At 48.8% G+C, this 21151-nt stretch overlaps 2 protein-coding genes across 3 annotated transcripts; one reads left to right on the top strand and one right to left on the bottom strand.

The window, feature by feature from the left end:
* Positions 1-8612: 8612 nt before the first annotated feature.
* Positions 8613-12009, top strand: LOC131490420 (uncharacterized). The gene is made up of 4 exons (XM_058692742.1): positions 8613-8632; positions 9400-9552; positions 9667-10078; positions 11717-12009. The coding sequence occupies exons 1-4, from the start codon at positions 8613-8615 to the stop codon at positions 11774-11776; spliced, it is 645 nt and encodes a 214-aa protein (XP_058548725.1). The 3' UTR covers positions 11777-12009.
* A 2098-nt stretch (positions 12010-14107) lies between these two features.
* HOXD8 (homeobox D8) lies at positions 14108-17073 on the bottom strand. 2 transcript variants are annotated; one of them, XM_058713222.1, is made up of 2 exons: positions 15953-17073; positions 14108-15566 (listed from the first exon to the last, which is right to left on the bottom strand). In XM_058713222.1, exons 1-2 carry the CDS (start codon positions 16524-16526, stop codon positions 15274-15276), a joined length of 867 nt encoding a protein of 288 aa, XP_058569205.1. In that variant the 5' UTR covers positions 16527-17073; the 3' UTR covers positions 14108-15273. The 2 variants fall into 2 exon arrangements, with proteins under 2 accessions (XP_058569205.1, XP_058569195.1); XM_058713212.1 differs by having other exon boundaries at positions 14108-15569; positions 15953-17072.
* Between the last annotated feature and the right edge of the window lie 4078 nt (positions 17074-21151).

Raw genomic sequence — 21151 nt, forward strand, 5'->3', positions numbered from 1 at the left:
TACCACAGTTTCATTCCCGTCTGAAGCAGATGCTCCATTATGAGGAAGAGAGAGACAGTAAGTCCCTTTTCTGAGGTAGGACCCCTCAGTTCCTGACTTTCTATGTCCCGAAGGGAGGGGAAGAGCCCAGGAGTCCCTTTCTATTTGTTAATTTAGGTTTAGGCTAAAGTGAACATTAATTTCGATGGGACTTCTCCTCACCCTGGGCAGAAAAGATGAGGCAGAGAAATCCCCCACCCCTGGAGTTGTCCTGGAAAAAGTAGTAAGTGACTTACTGTTTTTTTCTCCCAGTGGGCAGGGGAACTGGGAGTCGAACTGTCTCCTTCTGAGCCTGGCGCTAGCTGGAGCCTCTCACTTCCCTATCGCTGCTCCAAGAACCAAGCATCTGCACTTGTATGCTCTTAACCTAATTTATGGTGGGAATTATATTTTGGCTTGTCAACTCTCAAGCCATAAAACAAAGTTTATTGGAATCACGTGCTCGTAAATAGCCACTCAGGTCTCATCTCTGCACAACCATAAATAACCTTCGGCTTTAAACTTTTATTCACTAAATAAAGGTTCACTGAAACTGTTCTCTCACACTTAAATAGTTCCAAATATTCAGGATGCAAGGGGGGTCATATTCATATCAATACCCTGGGCTTTTCAAATAGCATCTTTTCAGAGAAGTCTGTTTAAGTTGGGAGATAGGGCTATTTCGAAAAGACTGGTTGGTGGGCATGTCTTATGATTCTTTGGCTGCATTCACTGTGAGTACCATCAGCTCCTTTATTTCAATCATTTTCTAGCTCTAGATGTGGTAAATAAAGAGGAAAATCAAAGGTTACCTCTTACTTGTATATACCAGAAGTTATTTGAGATTTTGTTCAAACTTCAACAGAAAAAGGGTGGTGAGGGAGAGGCTGGGTGGGCTTGTGGGGGGCAGCTGGAGTTAACACTTGGATCTGTATTGTTGTGGATGGACTCAGTGAGAAAGGTGAAGGTAGCCACATGCCTAGAGGTTTCTATAATTTGCTTAGATCTGAAAGGGGAACCTTTGCAAGTGACCAAACTGCTTAAAACAGCAAGACTTGGGGTTTGGTAAAGTGAGAAACTGGAGAATAGCCCCATCGGAATCTTTGGCAACTGAAGCTCTAAAGAAGGTTATAAAACAATAAAACAGCCCTGGTGTGAAGGGGACAGGGTGTGAGGAAGCAAATGAGGCTCTCAAGGAACCCAAGCCCAGGAAGTCAGATGTCCCTACTCTCACAGGGCTCGAGTCCCTGAGCCCAAACCTGAGCACAAAGCTACACCCCCACGCCGCCACTCCCACTGGAGGGAGAGCCTAAGAGAGGAGGAGGGAGTGCACTCTCCTGCTGAGAAAGCCCAGAAAAGGAGCTTGGGCCTGAGCGCTGCTCTCCAGGAGGATGTGACATTCTGTGCTGGGCAAGGTGGGGGTGGGAAAGATGCCCCCAGCTCCTACCAAGGTGGGTAAATAAAACGAGAAGTGACCCCAGCACCCTTCCATAGCCCGCCAGAGTTTGCACCAGTGTGAAAATACGTGTGTTTTTGACTATTCTGGTTAAAAAAGCATAGGTGTTATGTGTAGGTTTGTAAAGCCCACACACATATGATTTCTAAGTCAACTTCAGTTGCAAAAGCTCTCATCAGCAAGTCCAACCAAGCCCCTGAAAGAAACCCCTCTCTACAAAGATCTCTTTGCATCCTAATTTCTACCCATTCACTGTGTATTTCTAAACCCATTTCCTGGTTTGACTTTCATTAGCTAGAAAGCAGGAGCTGTTAGCTCCGACCTACCTACCGTAGGACATTTTTTCTCCCTCCCCTCCTCCATTAGCCACTCAGGACGACCTTTTTCTTTTATAGTTGGTAGCATCTGTCTTTAAAGTATGAGCAAAGATCGACCCTTTAAAAACTGATTTCTGATTCTGTTAGGACTAGGTGAGCAGTTTCAAAATAAGTCCCAGTTAATCCACTGTAAGAAAATAATTAGAATTTGAGAGGTTGAGGAAAGCTTTATTTCTCCTTAGGTTAATAAAACAGAATTAATCAAAGGATATATGACTTTCCAGGCAATTGTGGTGAGCTTTTCACGGGGGGTGGGATATAAGGAGGAGACCAGGCTGAGGAGGTGGTTGAAACAATGCCGGGCGCCTAATCCGGGCTCAGTAGATATTTTCTGAATGAATGGTAATGAAGGATGGTGACTGGGCTTGCAGTCTTTACTGCGGCTTACACAGGAAGATTAATAAAATGACACAGACTACTCTGTATATTTAGATAATAACAGGAAAGTAACTAGCTATGCATACAGAAAAGGAGGAAAGGAAGACATTAAGGCAGACATTTTCAATTACTTTCTAATCTTAGAGCAGCCAGGAACATGATTAAGGAGAGAGTGTCCACCTTCCTACAGTCTTTGCTTGCCCCAGGGCCCCCAGTGTCCCGGGCGTCTGTGAATGAATGAGAGAGTGGGGATGGGGAAGAACAAACTTGATCTAATAAAAAGACTGAGCATCAGGGGTAGCAACATACTAACTTGGGCCAGTTTGCTGGAGTTTTCTCAAGGAGTTTCAATGGTGGTGTTGGTGCTGGTAATGGAAGAAGAGGTGGGGAAGGAGAGGTTGAAGCCTTCTTTACAACTTGTAAGGAATTAGTTTTGGGGGAAAGTGGGACTCTGGGCACTACCCCTCCCCATTTGTCTAGAAAGAGCCAGTCCTGGGAATTCCTGCCCAGAGAGCTCCCATGAGGTAGGGTCCCGTGTAGGACTCCACCAACCTAGAAGCCAGAGCAGCTTTTCCAGGAAGGAGGAGAAAGTGAAGGCGCACCAGCAGGTGTCAGCTATAGTCCAAATGTAATGAGGCCTACCCTCTGCCCACCCTAACGGTCCTTGCTATATGGCTCCAGGAAAGAATATTCTGACATTGACTTTTAAGAGGCCTCTTGCCCAGAGGTATTGTCGAGCACTCCTCTTTTTTTTTTTTTATGTTTATTTTTGGGCGAGACAGAGAGAGAGAGAGAGAGAGAGAGAGAGAGAGAGAGAGAGTGTGTGTGTGTGTGTGTGTGTGTGTGTGTGTGTGTGCATGAGTGGGGGAGGGGCAGAGATAGAGGGGTACAGAGGATCTGAAGCGGACTCTGCGCTGTCAGAACAGAGCCCAATGTGGGGCTTGAACTCATGAACCATGAGATCATGACCTGAGCCAAAGTCAGATGCTGAACTGACTGAGCCACTTAGGTGTCCTGTCTCTTCTTAAGCTAAGTGTCTGCATAACCAGGATAGGTAGGGATGGGACTTTGAATGAAATCCCTAGATGGGGGGCAGTTGGAAGGACACTACACAGGCCTGGCACTTAGGAACACAGGATGGAGGTAGAGCCAGAGAAGGGCTGAGCAGGAAGTCCCGAGCAGGAGAGAAATATGATCCCATATTCCTGGCCCTGTATTCTAGCACTGGAAGAGGAACACTTCTCCCACTACCCTCACCCCTACCCCCTACAATGGAATCTTCTCATTGGAGGTCTGGCTTGGTGTCCTCTGGGAAGAAAAGGTGACCCCAGAAGAAAACTCCAATAGCAAGAGATGGGATCCAAAAGAATGGGCCCTGAGACAGGATCTCTGATGATGGAGCCGGGCGCGACGAAGCCCCCAGTGGTCCCAAGAAAGGGAGGGTCTGGGGTGGTCACCTTAGTACTTTGAGAAACAAGACTGGAGGTTAGATGGCACAGGGGTTGGGTGTGGCTGGGAATGCAGCACTGCCCTATGCCATGGGCCAAACCTCATCTGACGTGGTTGATAGCTAAAGAGACCATGTGTGTTTTGAGAGAAAATCTGACCCAGATTTTCCTGGTTAAGCCAAGAGAAGCAGTTTGGCCAATGGCTGCGGAGGCCCTGTTAGGAAAAATCTGTAAGTATAAGTCATGGAAGCCAGGACTAAGGGGGGTGGAACCTGGTTACAAGGGGTGTGTGCGTGTACATGGGTTGTAGCATGAAGTAGCACTTACATAGCTCTTCTTAAAAGATATAAGGAATCTCAAAAAATTGCAAGAGCTGATGGAAATCTGGGAGGATAAGGCCACTCCAAGATCTACCTTGGCATCACTGTGGCCCAAGTTGGGAGCTGTGGCTCAGCCATGGCCCTGAGGCCAAGATCTTAAAACATAAGCCGATTAAGAGGGAATGGAACACTTCTGACATCCCACTGGCCATTTGCTTTTCTATCCTGCCCCAGATTTCAAGAGACTAGAAAGAAGAGACTTGCTCTGGTGGGTGTCAGTGATAGGTGGTGGTGGAGAAGGTGACTCTAGGAGCTGCATAGTGGGAGGCCTGCTCTCAGGAAAGGCCTGAAGCCTTCTGTAGAAGCCCGAGATGTGCCTGTGTGGGTGCAAGGCCTCTTCAACCTGACATCTGCCCACTGAGGAGCTAGGGGCACTTTCCTTCTGAATGTGGCCCTGAAGTCTACCCATAGGCAGATGCCAGATACTGAGACCCAAGGGGGCAGGGCCTACAAGGCCCACCACAGCAATAGGAAGAGTCCCAGATCTATGTTCTCCTGGGTGAGCCAGCCTAGGCCTGTCTTCTCTGTAGAATTCAAGAATTGGGTGAATGAACCAGGTCTCTTTCAGCTCTAAAAGTCTAGGCCTGATTGTTGAGCAGGAAAAGGATACTGATGATAAGTAACACATACTGAATGTTTGTTATGTGCCAAAATACAGTTTTTAAGTACTTAACCAGTGAGTTAATGTATGCAAGGTGGTGAGAATAGTGCATGGTACATAGCATTGCTGTATAAGTAAAAATCTTCATAACGACCCTTGAAGGTACTCTTCTTCCTTCTTTTCAAATGAGGGAACAGGCCTTACTTTCCTAAGGTTACATAGCAGGTTAGTAGTAAAGAATTGAACCTAAGCAGTCCGGACTGAGAACATTTTTGTTCTCTTTAAAATCTTTAGTTAGTAAGAAATCAATGTTCCCCTTCCCTAAATGGGAGCAATTAATCAGCCTATGGGGTAGTGACATTTAAAAACTTGATTAGGGAGGGAGCCCCAGGAACTATGGGGGTGCTGAGCAGTAAAGGGAACTTGGTGCCTGGACACCAAAGAACCACAGAAGAATCAGGAGAGACTCTTGACCAGCGGTTCACAAATGTAAGCATGCTTCTTAATTGCCTTGGGAGAGAGTGTTTACAAAATGCAGGTCCCAGATATTCTGATTTAATGTCTGGCCTGAGACCCAGGAACCTAAATTATTAACAATTTGAATGCAGGCCTTCATTAAGAATCGTTGGCCTAAAGTAGGGAAAAGAGGGAAGAAAAAGACTGCATTGCCATGGAGGATCAGTGGGGTTGGATCAGAGCCCGATGTTGAAGGTGGGTGTCACAATGGTGCCAGAAACACCCCGTGGAGCCCACCAAAGTCCTGAAATGGGCGCAGTGGTGAAAAAAGGGTGTGGAAAAAAGTAGAGATGACAATCTGCAGTGTCCTCAACCTGCAAAGTCAATGAGATTCTCCCTGAGAGCCTCAAGGAAGGCCAGAGGGAATCCCTCAACCCAAGCCCGGTCGTAGGAAAGCCAAGTCTAGGCCCTTCCGAGGGGGGCGCTGAACGCAGTGCTTTTCAAGGCTGTCCGTTCTGGGTATCAGGGATCAGAGTAAGGAAAAGTGGCAAGAACAGCAGCCCAGCCTCAGGGGGCTGGTTAAACGCGGCTTGTCCAACCGCGGGACCCTGGTTTCCTGCTCTTAGCCCAGTGCGCAGAAATCGCGCCACCTCCGGGAAGGCGGAGGAAGTGAGGTGGCCTGCCACCACTACCTTCAGGCTCCGCGGCCTCAGTTCTGCCTCGGCTGCCCCTCCAGGGAAGCGGCCCTCTGGGGGTGGGTGCCGTACCTCCGACCCTCCTCCGAGACCGAAAGCACCCTGCGATTAGAAGAGGAGGAAGGGGAGTCACATGTCTTTCCCTACCCCCGCCCGCGCCCGGGGCATCTCTGGCGCCGCTGCAGCGGGCGAGACGCTTGTCCTACAGCGCCTCCTCCTGGACAAGGCGCCGACAGTCGAGCAGGGGGACTGAGCCTGCCCGGGAAACCGCGTTCTGAGGCTTCTACGCGCGGGTGGAGGTCTTCCGCACCAAAGGCTCTGAGCTGGTCCCTCAGTGTCCCCTGGGGCGACCAGAAGTCGAAAGGATCCAGAGAATGGCTCCCATCCCACCCCCAACCTCCTCCCGGCTTGTGGCCCAGGAGAGTGCATCCCTTATTAATTAGGCGAGTCCAGGCGGAAAATCCCTCCGGTTTGTCGTTTATTTATTTATTTGGCCGCTCTATGCTGAGCCACTGGCCCCCTCAGAGCCCTCAAACGTGCTGCTCTAGAGTAACAAAATCCGGGAATGGTCCGCCTGAAGGACTGGCCCGAAGTTTGGCGGTTTGAGTAGACGCCAGGAGGAAAGGCCTTTTCCCAAGCAGAGGCACCAGGCTGGAAAAAAATCTATACACTTCCCCGAGGATCACACATATAAATCTTCTTTTAAGTGTTAAAAGTGTGTGTGTGTGTGTGTGTGTGTGTGTTTCTTTTAACACCTTGAAAGATTTGGCTTCCCTTTGGCCACTAGTTCCTATTTGCAGGCTGTTTCTAAAGTACAGACTTAAATTGGGATGGGGTGGTGAGTCAAGATGCTTGAAAATAACGTAATCAACGACAACATGGTTGGCTATATTTAGAATGAAAGCAGGAATAAAGGCAAGATGAGTAGCGAATTCTGAGGGAGGGAGGAGTGGCGAGATCAGGTTATATCTTCCTGCTCTGAGTCCGCTCAACCCCTCCCCCCATCTGCGCCTTATGGTTGGATCCCCGGGCTGGGCTATTTCACTGCACATGCGCCACACGCCAAACGAGCGTGCGTGGCAGGCGCTTAGAGCCCTGAACGGTAAGCGCAGCGTGCGCAGCGCTTTGCGGTGTGTGCCGCCGCGCACTCCTTGCGTGCTTACCTGCAGAGCAGCTTGGACACCCCGTCTGAGAGAGGCAGAAAACGTACTTTTTCTTTCTTCCTTCCTTCCTTTTTTTTTTTCTTCAGCAAAACCTGTATTAAAACCCCCAACGGTCCTTTCTGATTTGCAAGCTCTGTTCCGCCAAACCAACAAAATCGCCATGTTGTCAACGAACACTCTCAAGGTTGTCATATGGATTAGCAATTTCACATCTACTGCACGGCTTCTCTTGAGTCGTTAATCAAGGCGGGGCGGGGGGGGGGAAATCACTCCCTATGGTCAGAAAGCACAACTTATCCCTCATTCGGCACAGCCATCAAGTCTAAGGGACCATTTCCTAGAAAGACGGTATCTGTTCACACCAATTCCGGAAAAAGTGGCCCCAAATTGGACTTACATCGGAATTCCGAGTTCTTGGTGGCTTCTCCCTAGCTTCCGGTGCCCTCGCGTGCCCTGCCCCGCGGCCGCATTGCGGCAAGGCCGTAAATACCTCTAACAGCTGCCTGCCTGCCCAGAGTGAAATACTGTCTTTGTTCCGATTTTCCCCTGCTTTTCTAGTTCAGAAAGAATTCTGGCGAAATATACTTGTTTGGAGGAGCATCTGATAAGAAAATACATTTGGTTTTTAGCCCTGGTACTTGGCCACATTTATAAGAGCGAGCTTCGTTCTTTTCGCTGGTCCCCGTGAAGAGTGCAAGCCCAGCTCACAGCCTGACCGGTAAACACCAAGGCCCGGACATGCCACCGGCTGCCTGAACTATAAACGGATGGAGGTTCCCACTGAATACGCTGGGAGTTACACTTCCCGGCTTGTGAGCTCTTACAATCCAAGTGTTTCTTATTTAATTTTTAAAAATTGGGTTTAATTTTTTGGGTTATCCGGAACAATGGGGGCACTTCCGGCAGTAGCAAAAGCGTTAACTGGTCTCCTTCTGGCCCGAGTTCAAATGTGATTTGCAGATTATTTACTCCCTTAAATGCAACCGACCACTTAGTTCCAATAAACTCTTAATGCTACCACAGGAGTTACAAAGAACCCTTCAGTCCTCCATATCTGCCCATGACCTCACCCTCTGCTTCTTAAAAGGACCTGCAGCCCGCCTAAGTTCTTAGTCACTTGGGCGCACTCAGCCACCGAACCCAGGGAAAAGTGAACACTAGGGCTTGGCCATCACAGCCACAACTCCTCCCCACCCCCACACTTGTCCCAGCCCACCTAGGGGGCTCCTTAGGCCAGGGGACAGGCCTACGTGCCTGACCAGGGGCCTGCTTTTCAATAGGCAATGCTTTTTACCAATATGAAACAATGATCTCGACAGCCATTGTACCGTAGTGGTGAAATAGTTACAAAATGCAGACATTCCAAATAAAAAATATCATTCAGTTTCTTATTTGTGAGATCATAGTGATCCACCACAATCCCTCAGACGTCAACTGGCCACAAATAGTGGCCCTCCATTTTGAAACCAGCGTGATTCCATCGTGAATTGCTAAAAATACCTTTCTACAAAGATGTCATTTATTGTTTAGAAATACATTTATGGTCAAAACGATTACAAAGGAATATCTGGACTACTAGGACTCGCCGCTGGGTGCTTTGGGGAAGATATTCAGCGGTGCGCAGGTCCATCCCATGCGCAATGCGGCAGATTGTCCACAGGTTTTAATATTTCGCAAGGTGTTCATGACGGAAGAGTCAAGAGGATTTTGAGAACTGCATCCTTAAGTGCTGTTCAAAATGGGTGGGATAAAAGCATTCTTTTTTTCTGCAAAGGATTTTCTTTTGATGCATAGATAATGTTTCAGTTCAGTAATTTTGAAGTAGAGGGTAAAATGTTGCTATACAACGTTTATTTGTAGGCAAAACACCACGACAGTGCATTTAGAAAGCAAAATATCTACTCTTTTCCTCTTCTGGCAAATAAGAAAGACACGCGATATTTGAACTTAGACATGGTTTGCATTTCTTAAATATCTATTGCTTTTTACCCAAGACCTGCACCAGCTTTTCTGATACTATTACCTCCCAAAACATGTATACATTTTGCGATATAAAATAATCCAATTTCACCTAACAGATTATTAGATATGGGGGGAACCGTTCTCGACTTGTTACAAAAATTCTCTAAAAACTAGAGAAACGGTTTAAAATATTTAAAATTCCATCTTATACATAAAGCTCAATAAAGCCTAGAAATCAGCCAGCATCACTCACCAAAGCCTAGATTAACAAACCAAACACATCTTGGGTATACAGAATCCACCCCACCCCCACCCCAAGCCCCAACCCTCAAAAAACACCTGTTAGCCTCCCAGATACCTTTGACCACAGACAAGCCGCAAAACACTGCTCTATACTATAGAATGCCTTCAAGTGATCCACAGCAAAGCTAAGCCATCCAGGAACCATCTACCCATTCTTCCCAGGGTGGGGATTGAGGAGCTCTCCATCCAGGCAGTGGGGTCCTATCTGCTGCTCTCCACCTCTCGGAAGCTCGAGAGGAAATGGGGCTTCCCTTCGACTTCTGAGCTCAGCTGGACCCCATCCGGGGCCCCAGGGGATGCCTGCTCAGAGATGGAGTGAAGAGGGAGCCGGGGGCGCAGTCACCCCAAGGTCCCGGAGAAGTATAGGGAGTCGGGGCAGGCTCACTGGGCTGCCCAAGGGGGTGGGCGCCTGGAGCTCCTCGGTGGCAGTGCAGGGGCGCGGGGAGAGGCGACTCTTACCCGGAGGCTGCCGAGCAGGAGGCGGCGGTCGGCCAGGGCGGCTGCAGTAATCCATTGGGCTCTGCCGGGCTACGCGCACTCGGGGCGGCAGGGATCCGCTCGTGTTGGGGAAGGAGTCGCGTCGGAACCGCGCGGCTGCAGTCACCCGGAGCAGGCCGGCCGCTCCCGGCGAGCGTTGTCGGCGCCGGCGGGGGCCTCCGAGCCCAGGGCTATTTCCGGGCTCTCCCGCCCGCCGGGCTCCCCACCGGCTCCGGAGGCGGCAGCGGCGCGGCCCGAGCGAAGCGGCGGTGGGGCCACGTTGGGCGCCGGGCGGGAGCGGAGGCCGCCGCGGACCCCGCAATCCCGCAGCCGGCGACTGGATCCCACCTCTGCAGAGACAAAGGTTAGAAAAAGAGGGGGTGAGGCTCCAGGAAGGCAGAATGCGGGGGGAAATTCGCCTGGGAAATCAGGAAAAAGGCCGTGAAGGCGAGCGGCGCCTGCACATGACCAGCCGCAGCCAATGACGACCGCAAATAGGTCATAAAAAGGTCTATTACCAAGTTGTAAATTTTCTTCAAACAAAAAGGAATTTGCTGCAATTCCTTGCGGATTTTGCACATACAGCTCGCAAGCGCCATGTTTTTTCCTCTCTTTCTCTCCCCGCTCTCTTCTGTTCTCTCTCTTCCTCCTCCTTTTCCTTCCTTCCTCCTCTCCTCTTTCTTCCTCTCTGCTCCCCTCTGTTGTCTCTGCGTCTCTTGCCTCCATGGGTCCTGACTCTCACCTCTTCTAGGAAGTATTTCTTTTGCTCTTTTTTGATTTGGCTCGAAACCTCTGCTGAATAGGGCGTTGTGTTAGAGGGGGAAATGAATGCGGTGTACTGCCCAGGCGCTCGGGGAGTTGATCCTGGCAGTCACCCCCCTCTGACTCTCCTTGCGCGGGTCACTTGGCTTCTCCTCCCCTCCCCTCGCAGAAAGGCCCGCTCCGGAGCGGCAGCCAAGCACTTTCGGTTTTTGCCCCTCTCATCTATCTGCAGGCAAGCCAGCCCCCCCAGCGATCTTGCGCAGAAAACCTGGGCTCTGCAGGCCAAGAAAGCCTGCCGTCCCCTTTTCCCTCTCCAACATAAATTGGGGTCCCTCCCATTTCTTTGGGTTTCTGGGGGTAGGAGAGGTACCAACCAGCTCAAATCCTGGTGATGGTTTTAGGTTGCTTGTCAGGTTCTCCAAGATAACAGTCTGAACTCCCAATGCTTGGCAATTTATCTTGGCAGAAATATCCTCCTGGACAGTACCGGGTTAAAGGAGAAGCAGTCTTTCTGGATTCCCTATGAACCCCCTTGCTGTGTCTCCCCTAAGTGCACTTCTTATTTCTGTGCAATTTAATTTCCCCCTCTTGCCTTGTCCCCAAAACGTTTGACCATTGGAAAGCCTGCGCAATGCAACACTGAAGAGAAGAGGGGTTCCATTTGTTCGGGAAAAGAGCTGATCCCCATTTCAACCTTGGGGGAAAAAATAGTCTTTTTTCTTCAAAGGCAGGAATCACATTCCTTTTGCACTTCTGATAGGAGCTGCTGCAGAGAACACCAGCTGAAAGTAAATGTCCTTGAGGTCCCCAGCATTCTCCTCATCATTAATGCATTCATAGGCATGGCCATCCAGGCTTCAGAACCTGTGTGAAAGAGGTAACCCATCCCTCCAAGCTTTCAAGGACACTGTCTTTGAACTTCTAGTAATGCATTTATAAATATTTGCATTGGATGTGTATGTGTAGGTTCTCTGCTATTAACATCCTCACACCCAGTAAGTACCTCAGTGGACGTAGACTTAAGCAGGAAATACATAGCACCCTCTGGAGCAGGCCATTTGTATCCCTTGAAAAGGTTCCGATGACCTTGGATGTTTTTTATTAAAGGAATTCTGTTGCCATCTGTCAGCAAAAGTCATATTCCTTCTAGAAACAGTGTGCTCTAGTTTTGCTGGAGGGAACCATAGCAGTAGCCAAAGTCCATTAAAATGTTCTCTGTATTCCCCTGTCTACCCCCCAGATGCCGGAACATTCAGCAAACACCAGGGAAGCAGAGGACACAAGCTTGGATGTGAAATAGCAACACCTTCTGCACTGAAGAATAATAAAACAATGTTTTTAATTACAAAAGAAAATGTGTAAGAAAAGTGTAAAAATACGTGGGGCAAGTTTTGGGGGCCCTTTCTAAGCTAGAACACTTTATACTGGTCTGTACATGTGGAACTGAACAGAGATTGCTCACTTCTAAAATATTCTAAGAAATAATCTCAATTGTCAGTTTCTTCCTACCCAAATAAAAGCGGAGCTTTGTGACCCTCCTTTTCAGTTTGGGGAAGGAGGGATGGGAAAAAGACATTGCATTGTTGAATAGGCAGCCATATTTGTACTTTTTCTCCTGCGCAGAGGTAAGCGGGTGTGCTGGGCTTTGTGGAACCTCACAAAATGGCAGTCCCTGAACTGACTTTCCTCTAGAAACCATTGAGACCCACACCCTCTTTTGTGTGTTCCTGGTTCTCAAAAACAGAGAACCTAAATCATTTCGAAGGCTTGGTTCTTTCATTCAGTGTTAACATTGGAGGGTCCTTTTCTCTGAACGGTTTACAGACCTCTCTAAGCAATCCAGGGCTGAAAAGCATCGTCTGGGTTTGCAAAGGATTCTCTGAAGGTTTATGCAAATTTCTGCAGGAAAAATGTTTGCTCGCTTTTTGCCGCACCCTTCGGATGTTTACAGATTTGAGCCAATTAGAAGAGTATCTTCTGTGCTCGGCTGCATGAAATACCATGATGGGGGGGATTTCTAGCCACTGTAAGAAAGACAGTGGGGTGTGTGGGGGGGGGGAGAGAGAAAGAGGAAGACAGAGAGACAGATGTGTAATTCCTCAAACTCTTTATTTGGAAGCAGGTCTATGATTTTCCCAGCTACAAAAAGAAACATATATACCTACATTTATGACCAATACTTTCTGCAATATGTAATCCATGTTTATGTACAAATACACCATATACCCCCAGAATACCAAATTTGTGTATGTACAAATACTCTCTAATGCACCAATTACTGCAACAGAGTTTTTTTCTGTACAAGAGCTACAATTTTACTGTGGATTTGGGGCCAATGGGACAAGAAGGTACAACACTTCCAGAGCAACACAATACGGAGGAAATGAGGACATTACTACTTCCCCTTCATTCCTTCATTTCCACATCCATTCACGTACCAGGTCTCCTACCTGAGTCTTGCCCCAAATCAGTGACTCTAAAACTGGTATTTGGGGAATATTCTTGAGCAGGAGACCGCGAATTTTGCTAACAGAGGAATCCCCTAAATGGAGGGCAACCGGAGCTTAGCCAGCCAGAAGCTCTAGCCAGCTTGCCACCACCACTGCCGCTGCTACCACCACCCCCACCCCCGCCACCGCCACCGCCCCCCCACCCCCACCCCACAGGCTGTTCTCTAGCCACGCTTTCAGGCGCTTGGCACCCTTGCTCTGTAGAAGCCAACAGCAGAGTCTCAGGCAGCACACAGAGCAGAACGTTTCCAAATCCAGCATGGACATTTGCAGCTGTCTCCTCTTGTGCAAATGTTTCTTAAGCCGCAGGCCGCCCGTGACTTAAAATTGTCTTTTCTGGCTCAGGTCAGCGAATGCCACAGCTACGGCCTCTTCCCTGGATAGAAAGCTAGGTGGTGCCTCACTTCTGGCCCCACCCATGCCGACATTTCCCTGGTCCTTGAAGTGGCAGGCAAATAGCCCCCCAGTGCCTGAGGGGCTGATTCAGGCCCAAAACAGATTCCGGGTTTGTTTTTTTTTTCACCTGTGCAATAAAAACCACTTTGGAAATCAAAATGTACCTCCTTAAAAATAAAAACATCTAGAAAAAGCAAAGAGCTCTTCAATATCTATCTGGTGAGGTGCTGTTTGGGGGGCAGAAATACTGGTATACTTGAATTTCTCTTCTCCACTACCCCTCTTCCCCCTCCTCTTCCCTCATAAAATGGCAGCTGCAGGAGAAGCCTCCAATGGAAAATGGGTATCTTGTTAATAACACATCCCAAACCCCAGCATCAGCACAGGCTCAGCGGAATAAGCTGTGGTGTAACCTGGACTCTGGGTCTTCCCCCACTGGGCCCACAACTCTGAATCCTTTGCGAAGTTCAAAGCTTTCACAGTACCTTGGCAAGGTTATTTACAGCAAGAGGAAGCTAGGATAGCCTTGCCAGCCTAGGCTTGGAATGAAAAAGAGAACCCATCCCCTGCATTTACTTATTTATCTTTATAGCAGCGCAGTGCCTGTAATCCCCACTATTTTTTTTTTTTTTTAAATCAAACAGAAGCTTTACAGCTTCTAGTGAGCCCAGGAGGTATTTCCTGACTCAGGGAAAGGGTTATGTGCGGCGCTCAAAGACACTAGCTCTAGAAAAAGATTCATTTCTTTATTAAGGAGCTAGCTATGTTCTGGAGCGGTTGTTTACACTCAAGATTTTTCTGCATTTGCTCTCAGGGCTTGTTTCAATAGGTGAGGCCATCCTGGAGAACAGCAGAGGACGTACCAACCGACATCTGAGACGCACACAAGTTGGCTCAAAATGGGCGTGCAAACAGAGCGAAGGGAATACAAATAAATATGGCACCTATTCAGAGAAACGGAATCACAGCAGCGGCCACAACACAGAGACCTAGCGATTTCAGGCGATGCCAAGCGCAGTTCAAAACGAAAGCAAGTTGAGAAATGAGGGGCATTCCACAAGGCGACTAGCCAGAGTGAAAAATTAATGAGTGAAAATGTTATAATTGGCTTTTCAAGTATTCGTTCACTCTAGATGATTAAATTGCCATAATTTGTATACACTATGAAAAATTATCAAATGTCAACTTTGACACTTTCCTGAAACTTTTCTCATTGGCCCAACGTTTTCCCCAAGTTTAAGGAAGCTGCGGAGCCGAACTACACATTACACTCTTCAGCTAACATGTGCTTTTTCAATATTTGGCCCAGACTTTTCCCAGAGATATTACATTTACAAAATACCCAAAGAAACCTTTAAGGAGTAAACAAAAGGCACCCGAACCATTCATTATAAAAGCAGAAATAAAACATAAATATGTTTTAATCAAATAACATAAAGTAAATATTCTGCAGGCATAATTCTTAAAAAAATTAATAGATCTCTTTTAATTTACTCACCATAAAGAAATGATTTTAAGTGTTCAAGTGCACTTGTTTGATTAATAAAGCATTTTATATTCAATTATTTAGTGCTAATCATTAGGAAGTTTATGTTGTTGAGGCGAATCACCAGCTCAGACATTAAAAACTACCATTATAAAAATATAGCAACAAGGTCAGTATCAAATTACCCTTACATAGGACAGCTCAAGGGCTGCTTGTATTCCATACTAGAAACTTTTTTTTTTAACACCCAAGCCCCTCTCAAAGCGCAGAAACCTCAAGAGCAGTGACATGAAGGTAGCTTGAAATACAGGTAAAGTTCTTTCTAACAAAGAAAATAGATGGTGTCCAACAGCATGTGTTGATCATTAGTTTTAATAGTCTGTGGTAAAAATTTAAAGGTAGAAGTTAATTTGTCAGGCCTTCGGCTCTGTCTCCCTCCAGCTCTTGGGTTTCTTTTTTGGTTTCTCCATCCTTTGCCTCCTGTCGGGAAACTGGGAATTTGTCCTTGTTGTTCTCTTTTTTCCATTTCATTCTCCTGTTCTGGAACCAGATTTTTACCTGTCTCTCCGTGAGGGCTAGGGCGTGGGAGACCTCAATTCTTCTCTTCCTGGTCAGATAAGGGTTAAAAAGGAATTCTTTTTCCAGCTCTAGGGTTTGGAAACGACTGTAGGTTTGTCTTCCTCTTCGTCTACCAGGAGCTGCTGATTAAAATAAACAAACCAAAAAAAAAAAAAGAGGAAAATAAACGTTTTAGAAATGAAATGGTGCCTCTGCAGGTTGCTGGAGCTTTCTGGAACAGGTCTAAAGGATGAAACATACACAAGTCTCTTTAGCTCTGATATATATAGGATATGCAGGCAAGAGCAACAGAGGGAAGATCTTCACAATTACTGTCCCCATCATCTTTACGCGGTTTCTACTTTAAGGGGGAAAAAAAAGTATTACTTTATGAATAAGAGCCACTATAGCTACACAAGAAGAAAAAGGAGAGAGAGAGGAAAAGGTAGTTTTTAAAGCTAGAACGTGAGATGAAAGCAGATTTCTCCCCCTCTCCCCGCATTAAAAAAAAAAAATGCATCCCAACCTTGTGGTCTCATCCAGGGAAACATTTGAGAAGGAGACGAGCTCTGATTTAAGTGGTCTGGGTCCTCGCCAATATTACCACTGGACGATTTACAGTCAGGATATTGTACCAGCTCGGCCTCTTGCTGGGTCGTAAAAATCGGCTGTCTCTGTAAGTTATCGTATCCGTAAAACTTCGCGGGCTCCCCGTGACAGGCAATCCCGCCGCAGGGGGGAGGCGGAGGCGGAGGATGCGGAGGAGGAGGGGGGGCGGCCTGGTAGGCTGCGGCCGGGCTGCCCCCGCCGGGGTGGAAGTAGTCCTGGCCTGGGCCCGGGCCGCCCCCACCACCGCAACCCGGCCCGGCGGGCGGCGGTGACGGATGCGGGTGCGGGGGCGCGTGCGGGAAGCCGGCGGCGCTGTTGCCATAGAGCTGCAGGGCGGCGGCAGCGGCGGCGGCGTGGCGGCTGCCGACCTCAGGCGCGAAGTGACAGTCGTAGTAAGTGGGATTGATGGCCTCGCCCGCCGCGGCCGCCGCCGCCGCCGCGGCCGCCGCCTTGTACTTGGAGTACAGCGGGTTCACGAAGTAAGAGCTCATCGGGGCGGCGGCGGCGGCGGCCAGGGGCCGAGGTAGGGCGGCCCCGGGCGGGCGGTGCGGAGCTGGCAGGGAGCGCGCCTCAGCGCGGCCGCACTGCCGCGGGGGCCTCTGGGGCGGCTGTTCCCGCCGCCGGGGCCGCCGGGCTACGTTGCTGCTGCCACCCGCCCGCCTGCGCGCGCGTCGCCTCTGAGGCCCGGCAGCCGTGGGCACTTGGCTACTGGGCGTTCATGCCCGGCTCTCGCGCCCGCCGACTCGGCCTCGCACCGCCTCCCTCGCGGGTCGCGGGGCCTCGCCCAGCCCCCGCGCTCACGCCCGCCCGGCCTTTCCCGGCGCGCGCCGGCTGGGCCACAATATAATCGCCGACGCCCCGGGTGACCTGCCCCGCTGCCTCCACTGTTTCCTCTCAGGCACCAGGCGGCCCTGAGCGCACCGGGACAAGAAAAAAAAAAGTGCGCCCGGCCCACGGGGACACTCTTTGGCTTCGGTTTACAAACCCCCGCTCTGGAGGGAAGAGAAAAAAACACCCTCTACCCGCCGCCACCTCTCACCTCGGCCCCCCCCGCGGCCCCCTCCCACCGCTCTCGCCGCCGCCGCCGAGGCTGCCGCCCCGGTGCGCCCCGGCGAGGCATTTTCGCACCACGCCACTGTGAGGAGAAGATGGGGGCGAGATAACCGCGCGGAGGGATCCGCGCGGAGGCGACACCGTCGCTCCCGACGGGACGTCTCACGCTGGCCGGGAGATGCCTCCGCCGGCCTTAAAGGGGGCCCATAAAGCCGCACTGCCAAGGGCTCGTCTTGCCCCCTGGGCCTGGGGAAAGCGGCCCGCGGCTGGCGAGGCGGGGGCGCGAGAGAACCTTACACTTGGGGGAGGCAGGGAGGCCACTCCCAAGAGGCTACAGGAGCAAATGACTCCCTCCCTTGGCCCCTAGAGCAGCCCCCCAGAGGTTGGCCGTGGCTTTTGCACCTCAGGACACGCGGGCGCAGCCCAGGGAACAAGGGCAAACGGTGTAGACAGGCCGGACCGCGTACAGTTGGGTTGGGTCCTAAGTGGTTTGATTAAAGGCCACAAGGGTGACCCCAAAACCTGGCATTATCAAAGCGAATCTAGTCCCTTCTTTTCCAGGCGAGCAGGCCTTGTGGAAATGAGATGTACATTTACCCTTGACGCACTGCACGCCTGGCTGAGGCTCCCAGGTTAATTGATATTTAATGGAAATCATGCCCATGAATATAGTTTCCATCATTTCACCCTTGATATACGTCAGCAGTAGGCTCAGGGGGGAAGCTGAAGAATGTGGGGGCGGGGGGGGGGCGAGCAGGCATTAGCATTGCTGAGGGAGTAAATAGAAAAGCGGACAGAAATGTTCCGAGGCGGGAAGGAGAACTCACGCTGGGGTGGGTGGTGTTTCCTCGAGCAGGACGCGCGGCTCCGGGACGGAGCGGACCAGGGCGGGCAGTGGCCCCGGGCGGAGCACGGGGGGCCGAAGGCTGCAAGTGCCTCCCCCCCTCCCCCCATCGAACCTCCGGGCCGGCTTTCGGATCGCGCCGGTTCCAGGCAGCTGAAGGCGGCGCCCATCGTCTGCTAACGATTCTAGTCCATCTGCCAAGCCTGTGAACTTTCTGCTGAGAGCGGGCGCTAGACTCAGCTTAAAAAGTTACTAACTTTTCCAAAAGCAAGGAAAGAGAAGGCTCATCCTAGCTTGTGAGCGGTGAGGAAGAGAACCGTCCCGAGTCATGTGGGCAAGTCCAGTGTGAATCGGCAAAATATTCCTGATTCTAGAAGCTCAGTCTAAAGCCGCTTGGCGTTACACCACCAACTATCTTCTGACCTCCACATCTCTTTTTTCCCCCTCTCTACTCCCGTTTTAATGTCCAATAAATGTAATGAGTCTATGCTGAGTGAGTTTTCCCTCGCCTGCTCGGCCTTTTCCGTGGGTTCTTTGGGTGACGGACGAACCCCTTTCCCTTAGGGTTAACCCCTTGTTGTGAGGGCACCAGGCCCACACCAGCCTTGGGAACCGACCTCCTCGGAAACACGCCCCGAGTCCACTGAGGACCCTCCGGCTACAACTAAAACAGCACGCCGGCTTTTCACGCCAAATACAAATGTCTAAAAACCCAAGACGGCCCCAAAAGCGCAGCAGGCGAGTCGTTTCAACTACCCCCTACTCGTGGGTTGGTCCAGTCTGGGAGTGCGATCCTGAGGTCAGTCCTTGTGGACTGAATCATATTTTGCAAAAGGACTGAATCTTATTTTGCAAATGGAGAAAATGAAGTCGAGATGGAAAGGCATAACAAGATAGTATGTAATACTCATTCAATTGTTTCTACTGGGAATGCCTGGAAATGGTTAAGGTAAACGGATTGTTAATGAATTTCCAGATGATAAGGGCATACTTTATTTTTTAAATTAGCATGGAGTGGAGGAGACTGGGGGCGGGGAGGGGGGGGTGTTTTCTGCTGGATATCGCCAGGTAAAACTTCCTTGAGATCCGAAGGCGAACAAATAGATTCTGATAGTTAACGACTTGTACTCCAATCTTGCAAATACCCAGTTAAAAGAGAATTATTCTCAATAAAGCCCTGGAACCAACTTTGTAATTTTTTTTTTTTAACTTCAGTGTTTGGCATGTGTGTGTATGCGTATTAAAACTCTGGACCAGTGAGTGGGTTTTGGAATAGAATGGGGAAAAAGAAGAACGAGCCCAGATGTCAATTATACAAGGCACCTTCCAGAACTGTGCGATTTCGGGGTGGGGGGCGAAAAAGAAACACAAGCACTACGAAATTAATTTCTACATGTTCTGGCCTAATTAAGATAACATTACAAACTAACATTTCCTCTTGGGACAAAACAGTTTCACCGCCCCCCCAAGCATTCTATTCATAATCTGAATGGGAAAAGGGCACGATTAACTTTGTAAATAAAGATCTATGCTTCTACACGTTTGTTTTGATAGAATGCATTAACTTAACCATAACATTTTATAGTTTCAGCCGTGCCGTAGTCCAAATTTTCTGAAATCCTGACTAATCCAAAATTTTATACCTAACAAAAACACGGCTGGAGAACTTAATAGTGTACATTGCTTATTTTTGCTTAAGTTTATCCTAATTTGGAATTAAAAATAAGATTGTAAATATATTAAATCAAAACCATCCGCCGCCGCAACGCCAGCTTTACGAGATCACAAAGTGGAGCAACAGCGCCCTCTAGTGGCAAAATGCCGCCTCCAACTGACCGAGTTTAACTTCCCTTTATTCGACTCAAAGCAGTTCTAATCTTGTTCTTTAGTTTGACTGGGGCTTGGATCGCTGACACTAATAATGCTTCATCCCTTTGATTGTCAACAAGTCAAGTGCAACAAGCTGGGGCTTCTGAACGCCAAAGATATTTGTACTCCCGAGAGCTTCCAATAGTCTTTTTCAAAAGCTTCCAGCCCTTCTTTTGCCAGACACAGTAGGTCCCCATTCCGTAATCGCCCACAATTATAGGACGGGCTAGACCGAACAAATTACAACTTTCTAAATATTGACTGTAACATGTTTTGTTTTTGTTTTTAGTCAGAGGAGCCAAGCACTTCGAAAACGAAGAAATGACCCAAGCTCATTTTATTATTTTCTTTTAAAGCTGTTACTCTTAGCATTAAAACCTGAATATTTGCTACTTTAACTTCCTAATTTTAATCCTTCAGGCCCATATCGCTGGGCAATCTGGGGGCAGGAGAGGCAGAAATAGAAACCAATTTAACAGCTTTCTGCTGGATATCTGAGCGGCTATCTGGAAAGGCCCTGTTGGCTGTGTTTATTGGAATTTCTATACACAATAAATGAGATTTTAAATTTACATCAAAAGTCACAGAGTGAAAGGAATTGACTAAGCATTCCACTTGAATTTTTGTTAAAGCAAAGCTTTAATCAGCTTGTTTCCTTCCAGGTTAGTCTTTTTCTCAATTTCAAAAATGTTTTCTTCTAATTCAGCTGTAAGAATTACATTTTCTATAAGCAAGTAGATATAATTTCCAACAGTACTTTTGCAGCAAAGTTTGGAGCGGAGGGCCAGGTATTTTTATGAAAGGACATGTAAGTAACTTCATTTTTCCCTGCCGGCTCTGCAACCATGCCGCTGGGAGACCCATCGGGCCGGAGTAAATGACTCAAGATCACGAACTCTCACACCTCCAAATAACAGGCCAATTAAAAAGGAAAGAAAGAAAAGAACGAGCTAGACGGAGACCACAGTGAAATATTGTAAAGAGACACCCGCCGTAGGCTAATTCTAATACCAGGCCCATTTTAAAAATCAGAACTACATCATCTCCTCCTTCCTACCCTCCCCCATTTTATTTCCTAGGTGCTCACACCTCACCGGGGGCTCCCAAGCCCCTGCCTTCTTGGTCCGACACAGTCTTGTTTATATTTTATTGTCCAGATTTTAAGACCCAGTTTTGTCTGCATTTCTCCCTTCCTCCCACAAACACAACATCAAAATGAGATGGTTTCAAAGCGAAGCGCCGAGCCTGTCGTAAACTCATTACCTCCAGACGTCTCGCCGGCTCGATGGCTTTATGACACCTTGGCTCTTCCTGTTTTCAAAGAGCCCTAGGTATCGGGTTGGCCGCAGG

Source organism: Neofelis nebulosa, chromosome 2 (assembly GCF_028018385.1).
Source record: "Neofelis nebulosa isolate mNeoNeb1 chromosome 2, mNeoNeb1.pri, whole genome shotgun sequence".
Taxonomy (NCBI): domain Eukaryota; kingdom Metazoa; phylum Chordata; class Mammalia; order Carnivora; family Felidae; genus Neofelis; species Neofelis nebulosa.

What these genes read in the sequence shown, in the direction of transcription:
- LOC131490420 (XM_058692742.1), top strand. Translation starts at nt 8,613, where the DNA reads ATGCGGCAGATTGTCCACAG. An exon ending in ATGCGGCAGATTGTCCACAG is followed by an intron (nt 8,633 to 9,399) that starts GTTTTAATATTT and finishes CATTCTTCCCAG; the next exon opens with GGTGGGGATTGAGGAGCTCT. An exon ending in GATGCCTGCTCAGAGATGGA is followed by an intron (nt 9,553 to 9,666) that starts GTGAAGAGGGAG and finishes CCTCGGTGGCAG; the next exon opens with TGCAGGGGCGCGGGGAGAGG.
- HOXD8 (XM_058713212.1), bottom strand. Translation starts at nt 16,526, where the DNA reads ATGAGCTCTTACTTCGTGAACCCGCTGTACTCCAAGTACAAGGCGGCG. An exon ending in TCCCTGGATGAGACCACAAG is followed by an intron (nt 15,570 to 15,952) that starts GTTGGGATGCAT and finishes TATTTTAATCAG; the next exon opens with CAGCTCCTGGTAGACGAAGA.